Here is a 10,283-nt window from a genome sequence, read left to right on the forward strand (position 1 = left end):
AGGCCTACTGTCTGCAAGCTGTTTATTTTTGTATTTTCAAAGGCTACTTTGTGTGACAGTCTGTCTCTCTGTCCCTTCCTCTCACTTCATGGGGCCTTTCCATGCCATTTTCCATTCATCCACCAGATGCCCTCGGATTTCTTTACTCATTTCCACATCATCCGACTGCCCCACCAATCTACACACCTGTTTGCTCCACTTTCTTACTTTAATTTTCACACAAACGTTTTTCCCAATGTCTATGATCTGGTGTTTGAATTCTTTATATAACTGATGCAACTGTTTACTCTTACTGACTCTTCATTTGCTTTACATTCATGTCCAGAGTAGCACAGGACTTTTTTAATGCATAAAAAGCACAAAGTGATGCATAAAAATTCACCAGTATGCAGGAAATAAAATGTTTAACATGCAAAATATTTCCCCTTCAGCAGTGGTGTTTATATTGAATTAGCAGCTATTATTGCCAGTAAATAACAAACCTGTCAATAGATAACTCTGGATGTATATGTGTCAGTGCCAAAAAAGAATAGTGGCACATTTACTGCAGCTAATGAGGATCGTGATAAACTAAACTACACTAAACTCATACTCATTTCATCCAGTTGCTTTGTATGTTTGTTTGTTTATGTGCTGTACTTACCTACCAGTTACTTGTCTATCTGCCTGCCAGTCTGCCTCCCTGTACCTGCCTGAAAGATATAAAGTAATAGATGTGGAGGCAGGGACATTCATCCTCATATCTCATTAAAACTTAACAGCTAAAACACCTCTAACCTCAGCGCACTTATTTTTGTAACAGCATATCTGTCTGTGATGATTGCTGTAAGATGCGTTGTGGGTCCACTCTCATTGTTGATAACAATATATATAACCTTGTCAATCAGTCTCTGTTATGCAAATCATTTAATATTCCATCAATATTTATTGTATTTGTTACTGGAACATGACTCAGACAAGGAAAACAATCAGCAAAAATATAGTCATAAATAATTACGCCAAAGGTCTTCTGTTATCTTGTTCTAATTTATTGTTTCATAAAACATCCTGTTTGCAATTTATCTTTTACCACCCATTGGTTTGCCATTAAAGGTGCAATGCGCTACCCTGGAGAAAGATTTGAACAACCAAACAAATCAGTGCTATTCTGGAAGATTTACCATCCCATTTGTTCCCCGTCCCTTTGTCCTGTGCACAGGCACAAACACAACCTGACTCTGATCGGCTGGACTTTTTGTTAACCATTTACAGGGCGAGCGATGTGTAGAAACATTTTTTCAGTGCACACACAGAACAGGGAACTAGAGCAGTGTTTCCCAACCCTGATCTTCAAGGCACATTGTCCTGCATGTTTTAGATGTTTCCCTGCTCCAACACACCTGATTCAAATGATCAGGTTGTTGTCAGGCTTCTGCAGAGCCTTGATGACGAGGGCAGTGGGCCTTGAGGACCAGGGTTGGGAAACACTGAACTAGAGGATCATGAGGAGATATTTGCTGAACTTGATTTTTTGTTTGTTGGATTGTGTATTAGATTAGAATAGCACACCCCGCCTTTAATTATCCAAATGAATATCAGGGGCAAGGGTTACTGGTAACGATATCAAGGTAACTTATCATTATACAACACAATAAGAGAGCTGTAGTTCCTTGTAAACAACAGCAACAAGATGGTGATAACATGGTTGACATCTTTCCATTAAAGGTTCATCATGTGACCATCAGCTTGTGTTTGTGCATGAAGCATCATCCATATAAACACAGTCCTCTTTCTCTTATCCCGTTACAAAGTAACGCGTTACTGTAACGCCGTTATTTTTTTGCAGTAACTAGTAATCTAACGCATTGTTTTTTAAATTCAGTAACTCAGTTAACGTTACTACATGATGCGTTACTCCATTGTTTTACGTTATTTTTTGTGTAGTCTCGGCTAGAGACTGAGCTGCAGCCAGAGCCGTGTAGTCCTGAATCTTCCTGTGTGTGTGTGTGTGTGTGTGTGTGCGTGCGTGCGTGCGTGCGTGTGTGTGTGTGTGTGTGTCAGCGGGGAGGCGGGAGAAGACACGCCGTGTGGGCGTGTCTGTTTACAGACTGGTATCATCATGGCGTCGGCGGCGGAACTCAAGTCAAGTTTCTTTACATGGAGATATTCTCACTACTTGACCTTTGTCGAGCACAAAGACAAGAACGTTTTAGTTAAATGTAAGTTGTGTCTTGGATCAAAGATCTTATCTACGGCCCAAAATAGCGATTCAAACCTGTTGAAACACCTACAGAAACAACATGCTGCGACGAAGCTAGTAAGCTAGCAGCTAAGAGAGACACAGACTGTGATGCCGCTTCACCTCCACCACCTCACCAACAGCGGCTGGATTTAAACCGAGGGACTGACTGCTCCTGCTAACCAGGGAAAAGTTGATAAAGCCATTGCAAGGTATGTTGTAGAAAACATGCAGCCAGTTTCTATTGTGGAGTCGCCTGTTTTCAGGAAGCTAGTTAGCATGATACCGGGCGTCACACGGCTAATGGGACGAAACACTTTTTCTAAGTACCTGGAGAGCGAATTCGCAAAAATGGGAACCGAGCTAAAAAAAACTTAACTTAAAACTTAATGGGAGACCTTTTTTTTCATAGAAACTAAAAAGTTACTTTTCACAGTACTGCTTTACCTTTTGGTGTAAGTAATCAGTAAAGTAACTGAGTTAATTTTGAAATAAAGTAACTAATAACGGTAACTAGTTACTGGTTTTCAGTAATTAGCACAACACTGGTCATAATATGATTCAAAAACTTCAACAACATTACTTACAAAACAGTGATGTTTTCTATGTTGTTTTACTTCATTTCAGTTTTATGTTCTTCATCAAGTCAATGTCTCACTGATAATGAAGCAAGCTGAGAAAGTATTGACGTTTCAGTGGTTTATCCATCAGTGCTTGCTTGCTATGTGTGTGTGTGTATGTATATATATATATATATATATATATATATATATATATATATATATATATACACACATTCATTGTTCATTGTTCATTGTTGTTTCCTTCATATAAACTGTGTATTTTCCATTCTTTGTCATTGCCCAAGAGCCATGTTTAGTTCACCATAGATATATTTTGTTTTAATATATATTTCACTAATCGATTTCTGCTGGAATGAGTTCGTGTATGTGCACCTTCAGTTCCCTCATCTCAAAGTTAATAGTTTTTTTTTATTGGTTTTTGATTAGATGCCTGAGATAAGGTCAATGGTTAGCACAAGCTTATGAGATTTTCAAGTGAAAACACCTGTGAATTTTGAGCTTTTATGTGTCTTAAAAAACTGGTTGCTAACAGTTTGGAGCCCACTGGTGAGATCCACATCACACTGAAAACCTTCAGAAGCTAGATGTCCTTCAAACCAACTTCACTTTTAAATTGAAAGTCTGCCCATTACGTTTTAGGTCTATGTAGGTAGTTTATGTGAGACATGTTGGTACACAGGACCACACAGTGGCCTGGGGAGACGGATACCCACAGTCCTCAGTTAGGTGGTCTGAAAGAGCATCTTATTGGACAGAGAGAGAGACGCTAAAGCTAACGGCTTTGAGTAGCTGTAAATGCACATAAAGAAGACAAAGACACTCAGATACCATCCAAGAAGGCATCCTACTGCAATTAGAAATAAACTAGTAAATGCCAAACAAATACCTTCAAAAGAAAAAAAACATTCATTTTTTATTTGAATATTCAGTTCAAGAGCTCCATCTGCTGGAGTTCAGCTTTAATTACAATGATGATCAAGATACTTCAACTTCACTTTCAGGGAGCTCTCATGTTGTCTACTACTGTATATACAGTCTCTGTGCTAGACACTAATTTGCTTTCATGTGATATCAATTCATGGAAAAACTTTCTACAAACTCTAAATTTGTAACCATGGCGATAACACAATGTTCACCGTGTGAGGAGAAATTAATATTTCTTGGGAAAGAAACTTCATTTTCTCTATTGGTAATACCAAGAAAGAGGCCGTCCATTTTGTCTTTTGTTTACACCCATCACACACACTACACTCATACATAAGCTGTATTCAGCACTGACTTATTTGACTGATAAATTGTTTAAACTTTGTCTCATGTGTTTCCTTTTTTCACTTCAGGTTAGTTCAGGAGTATAAGTGTATATAATCCTCTCAGCGGTAGAACAGTAAAACGGCAGCCTCCGTCATCTCTTTGGAAGCGCTCCAGTCTCCAAACAAGGCAAATGCTGGGAAGTCCCCGCATGGATGACCGGGAAAATGTCCACCTCCTCCTACACAGTACTGCACACACACACACACACACACACACACACACAAAAACAGCATTAATACACTGTTTATCATTTGCTGTGCTGACTAATTTAAAATAGAAGTGTGATGATGGATTCAGACTCACATGTTCAGTGTTGCATCCAGTTGGTCTGACCCCGGAGCAGATCGCCATGGCCGCACGTTCATAGTTTATTGCTCTGAATGTGATGAAACCTGGTTCAAACTCACCTTGATGTAAACAGAAAAAAACACAGAGTTTTACAGAGGCTAGGAGAAACTGTGCACATCCTGTGGCACATTGAATACATAAGAACACAATGGAGCCCTGCAGTGTGCAAGATATTTATTTTCTTAATTCATACTTAAATTTTTTCCTTTAACCCGTTCCCACCCATACCCAGTTCGTTCTCACTGCTGTTTGTCTGTTTTTCTGCTTTATTTCCTGTTAACCTGGAACTGTACCTACCTTCCAGTTTGCCTACCTGTACCTATCTGAAAGCTCTTTTCATCATTAAACCACTGAAGTCTACATCCTTCCCATGTTGCCACTCTCCTGCAACCATATGACAACTTGAAAATGGCAGCATTTTGTTTAGTTACTTAATTTCTTGACCATTTTTATTTCATGGATAGCACTAATTGAATATTTAAAAACACCAGATTCATTCAGCACCACCGTCCATGATGGTGAAAAAGCTCTTTATTATCTCCATTTCCCTCTTGCTACATGAGCTCTTACGTCTTGGATTGGGTCCATATAACATTTTGGTGGACTCTTTGTCTCCATGGTCATACACAATGGGAATAGCTGGTCCTCTGTCGCTGCATGAGCCAATGTTGTATCTGACTGGATATTGCTGGAAGAATGTGACAGATTTTCTCATGAGTCGTTCTATACCTTATCCATTTAGTTTAAAGTTTAAATTTAACATCACTACACTACTAAGTTACCTTGAAGAGCTGAAAGAGGTTCCCTCCATACAGGCGGAGAAAGCGGTTCTGAGTGTGGTAGCGGAGGATGGCTGCCAGGTTCCAGTGCCCCACTGGGAGGTTGTTGGGAACATGCCACACAGACATGTCTTCTGCCACTATATCATAGTAACCTGGAGTCTGTGAAAATACACACTATTGTCGTGACTCTAAGTATGATTTAGATCACATTTCCTCAGACTCATATCTTCAGAGACATTTTGGAATATGTATGTATACATATATATCCTCAGCTTCCTTCTTTTGCAACACAAACAGGTGTCATGATTCCTATTTACAGTATCAAAAATTGGTTACCACTGTGGCCTCACAGCAGGGAGTTTTGAATCCTGCAGCTGGCTCGGCTGCAGAGTTTGTGGCTGGGGCACTATCTCTCTGTGCAGAGTTGTGCATCGACTTCCTCCCACAGTCCAAAGACTTGCGGGGTTAATTGGTGATAGATTGCTCGTAGATGTGAATGGGGGCATGAATGATTTATTTCTGTGTGTCAGCTGTGTGATGAACTCGACCTGCCCAGAGTGTACCCTGCCACTTGCCTCCACCCCTGACCCTCAGAATTATGACTTTATTCTTATAAAAGTTACAAAAGTTACGAACCAATATGCTTCCTTTTTTAACCTTCTTTAAAATTCTGTATAAAACAGCCAGTTCAGCAATGTCTATCAATAGCCCACAAGAGACAATACTGTTGTGAGTTTTGTGTGTCTGTGTACCTTAAAATCATCAGAGGTGGCGCCCTCCACTGTTCCAAACGTGTTTCTGTTGGACCAGTTCCCGTCTCCATCTGGTATGTCAGCACTGTTGCCCTGTTGGCTCGACCAGCGATCGCCTATTGTGCACTTTCCATAAACGCTGTTCTCATGCACACTCGCCACCAGCGTCCAGCCACCTCCCGCAGTGGTCATGTCACAGAAAGTCTGATAGACCATGCCATTAGCAGTGGTCAGGTAGTACACCCCATCTGGAAAAAATATACTCAGATTAAATCAGTGAATATACATAGCTTTGTTTTTATTTATTAGGCACCAGCTATTGAGTTTTATGTAAAAATATCTGTCTAAAACATGCTTGAGGGGACTGCAGTACATTGAATTAATTATAGACTGTTCGTTTTCCATTTGTTGCGAAACATCCCCATACCTTCTCGTTCATTATACCTGTCCCTGATCTCTTTACAGCTCCTTGCAACATATTTGTGTCTGTTGCTCAGCTGCTCCAAACGCTGAAAGTTTGTCCTGGTGAGGCTCTGATTGATCTCAACATCTCTGATGGCTTCATTATGGGTAAGCTCTTCATTTACTGAAAAAAACAGATTTGATCAAATCAAGTAGTAGTGCATTTTGCATATGTAAAAAATGTCTTGAATGTATGTGTTACATTTTACCTATTTCTAATGGAGCACCTGCAAAGGAACCATGTTCCACTGACACCAGAACCACCAGAAACAAAAGTATTTGGTATAACATGTCTGTGAAAAAAACAGTTGATACAGTTAAATATTAAAGAAGCATGTTTGTACCTATAACACCCTGTGTATTAGCCCATACACACGAAAAAGTAATTCAAACCTGACAAATCTATTGACGAAAATCAGAAATTTGCCAGAGCACCATTTTCCCACGGTTGAATATTTTAATGATGTTTCAAGCATCAAGGTTTTTCATAATTTAGAAATATAAAGTAATAGATGTGGAGGCAGCCAACTTATTAAAACTTAACAGCTAAAACACCTCTAACTTCAGTGCACCTATTTTTGTGACAAAATATCTATTTCGTACCTGTGATGATTGTTGTAAGATGCGTTGTGAGTCCACTCTCAGTGTTGACAACAATATATATAACCTTGTCACTGTTTTTGTTGACCTCCTTAGGCTCAAAGTGCAAATCGTTTAATATTTCATCAACATTTATTGTAATCTTTACTGGAACAAGACTCAAACAAGGAAAACAGTTAGTTAAAATATAGTAAAATATAGTCATAACAATGATGCCAAAGGTCTTCTGTTATCTTGTTCTAATTTATTGTTTAATAAAACATCCTGTTCGTAATTTATCTTTTACCAAATGGTTAAGGCGCAAGGTGCACAGGCACAAATGCAACCTGTCGCTGATTGGCTGGATTAGTGCTGTATGGCTCAGTCCGAGCCACTTTTTGTTAAACCGTTTACAGGGCGAGGGATGTGTAGAAATAGGATGACCAGTTGTCCCACTTTATGAGAGACTGCACAGTATGTCCCACTTCCCACATACTGAGACCATGTCCCACATGTTGACTGGCTCTAGCTGTTGAAAGTGAAACCGATGGTGGCCGACATGGGCAAACGTGCTGCATATACAAAAAGAAGTTACACATACAGAAACGAATTGTATATAAAGAAACGTGATGCATATAAGAAAACAAATGCAAAAAGGAAAACTGGATATCCAGTCATACAACAGAAGTGTTCCAGGCCTCTAGAGGCAGTGCTGAGCTTCCACCCGAGAGTTACAGTTAATGTTAATATATGAGAACGAGTTATGTAAACGTTTGGCTAGCTAGCTACAACTTTGGTCGAGCAAATATCAAATCTACACTCTAACAAGTTTCTTATTGCTCTTTGTGTCCAGTGGGTTTCCTCTGTCCCAGTGGAAATACATATTTGCAGAAACACCACAGCTCGTGTCTTCACAGGGTCAGCCACAGGTGGATGCATATTGATGGTATCTCCTCTCAGCACAATAAAGAAAAACTGCCATATCAAAGTTGTGTTGACAAGCAAATGTCTTGACATTGTAATCACAGTATTTACATAAATAGGATTAATTACCCTACACCACTGTTGTAATTCATCCAGAATGTCTTTGGTGGTGACACTGACACATTCTCTATGATGCAGGCATTTCGTTTCAGTAATAATTTCATTTTAACTAATAATGTGATTTAAATCAAATCCTCTAATGCAACTTAGTCAATATATATTTGGTTTCTGCCACTAGATTTTACCGTCTTCTTGAATGTATAATTTTCTGACCAGTGAGATACAAACTATGACTACTTTCTGTGTGTGTGTGGGGGGGTGGTGGGTGTGTGGGTGTGTGTGTGTGTGCGTTTCTGGTCTATTTTTAGAGGTTTAGGACACTGTGAGAGTGTGGTTGCAGGCTTCCTGACGTCTTGCACTAATAATTCAAGTGCTTCACGCAGCAGCAGGAATGAGAAGCGGCAGCCAGCTGTGCTCTCCCAGCTGCACCGACCACGTGACCGTCTGCTGGATATATTTACTTCTTATTAGTTAAGGGGTTTTTTTATGAATAATTGTGGCCTCTTCTTGCCCTTTCCCATGTGGTCTCCACTTTTCTCTAGGTTATTTAAAGGCATAATATGCAACAATTTCCTAAAAAAAAATATATAATATATAGACAGAACAGAATCATCCCTATGGCCCAACAGGAGTGTGTAGTGGTGTCTTTGTCTGCAGAGACCCTGTTGTCTGCCTGTATTTCTTTATGTTTCTCATTATTTTACTGTGCTCAGAATGTTTCACCAACCTAAAACGTTCGTATTTCAAGTCCCGGGATGTTATTGTGCATTTGAGAACAGCTCAGACAAGTCTTTCTACCTTTAAGGGATCAGTGTGAAGGATTTAGAGTAGATTGCAACCAACTGGTCGCCTCACCCTCCCCTTCTAAGAGTGTAGCAGAAATTGTGTCTTTGGCAACTAATAAAAAAAATCACCTTATTTTTTCATTGAAAATCTGCCCCGTCCTGGTCACCCCTACCACTGCCCCTGCAAAACAGCATCTTTCTCCTTCATTGAGAGTCCAGTAGGTCCCTCTATTCACTGATGGTGCAAAAACTGACATTGTCTTTGTTGCTTTCCATAATGCACAGTGGGTCTCTTTTGCAACACAATCTATCAGCATCCATAGGATTATAAAGATAGGGACACTTGGTCGTCAGAGCCATTTTTAGATTTAGTGGAGTGGAAATTGGCAGAAAAATCACAGATCTCAAGGTTACAATTTATATTTAGTTATCAACAAATTTAAGTATACTACAAAGCTCAGGATTGTGTTTTTCATGTTTTGATAAACTGGGGATGATTTTAAAATGCCACATGCCCCCAGGCGCTATACAGAAGCTCTCATGTGGGACATTTCAAATGCATCTTGGGGTCCCTCGGGTAGCAACAGGGAACCACATAAGTTCAGTTATGTGCTGTGTTGGCTCTGAATGAATATCATATTCAGCAAAAGAGGGAAATGTATGTATATATATATATGATATGAACTATTGTTTACAAGGTGAATAAGACCACCATGCTGATCTTCTGTGATGCCTTACTCCCAAAGGCTAAATGTCAAAATGATTATTTATTGATTAAAGAGAAACAAAGGTTACTTAGTTCCTTGAACAAAGTTAAAAACAGTGCTTCTTTCAGTGGCTGAGAACAACAAATATCAATGGATGAAGAGATTGATTATGAAACTTCTTATTTTAGGTTTCACTGTGAACCTTTTTATGAACCTGCTCCTCTGACCCTAAATCTTCATATTTCTTGCATAAAGTCTCATGTTTCTTCTGTCCTTTTTATTCACATTTTATAGTTCACTCTCTCTCTCTGTCTCTCACTCTCTCATGCACACACACACACTCAAACACACTTTCTCTCTCCCTCACCACCCTCTTTTCCTTTCTCAGAGTTGTCCGGTTTGCTAATCTTATCTGACCTAATTCATTTCTCTGCCGGAAACATTCAGATTCATTGACTTGGAATACACACACTCATAAATAAAACACACACACATACACACAGTGTTGACTTCTCAGACTTCCTCTGAGCGTTCATAAATATAAAGGATATAAAGAATTGGATCATTTGTATAAGAGTCGTGTGCTTATAGACATGATTGTAAGACAGAACTAACTCTGTGTTCTCCATGTATCTGTGATAATACAGAGACCAGGGACCTCTCCCCTCTAGACGACCAGGATTACTGCAGGAAACAACGGAACAACCTGAT

General features: G+C 39.4%; 1 protein-coding gene across 1 annotated transcript; it reads right to left on the reverse strand.

Moving 5' to 3' along the window:
• Positions 1-4,158: 4,158 nt before the first annotated feature.
• Positions 4,159-7,093, reverse strand: LOC146329973 (intelectin-like). Its single transcript, XM_084715383.1, has 8 exons — positions 7,061-7,093; positions 6,667-6,750; positions 6,423-6,581; positions 5,996-6,243; positions 5,244-5,402; positions 5,032-5,149; positions 4,417-4,520; positions 4,159-4,301 (listed from the first exon to the last, which is right to left on the reverse strand). Exons 2-8 carry the CDS (start codon positions 6,746-6,748, stop codon positions 4,173-4,175), a joined length of 999 nt encoding a protein of 332 aa, XP_084571509.1. The 5' UTR covers positions 6,749-6,750; positions 7,061-7,093; the 3' UTR covers positions 4,159-4,172.
• Between the last annotated feature and the right edge of the window lie 3,190 nt (positions 7,094-10,283).

The sequence above is a fragment of the Lutjanus erythropterus genome, chromosome 3 (genome assembly GCF_056507025.1).
Source record: "Lutjanus erythropterus isolate fLutEry1 chromosome 3, fLutEry1.hap2, whole genome shotgun sequence".
NCBI classification, from domain to species: domain Eukaryota; kingdom Metazoa; phylum Chordata; class Actinopteri; order Lutjaniformes; family Lutjanidae; genus Lutjanus; species Lutjanus erythropterus.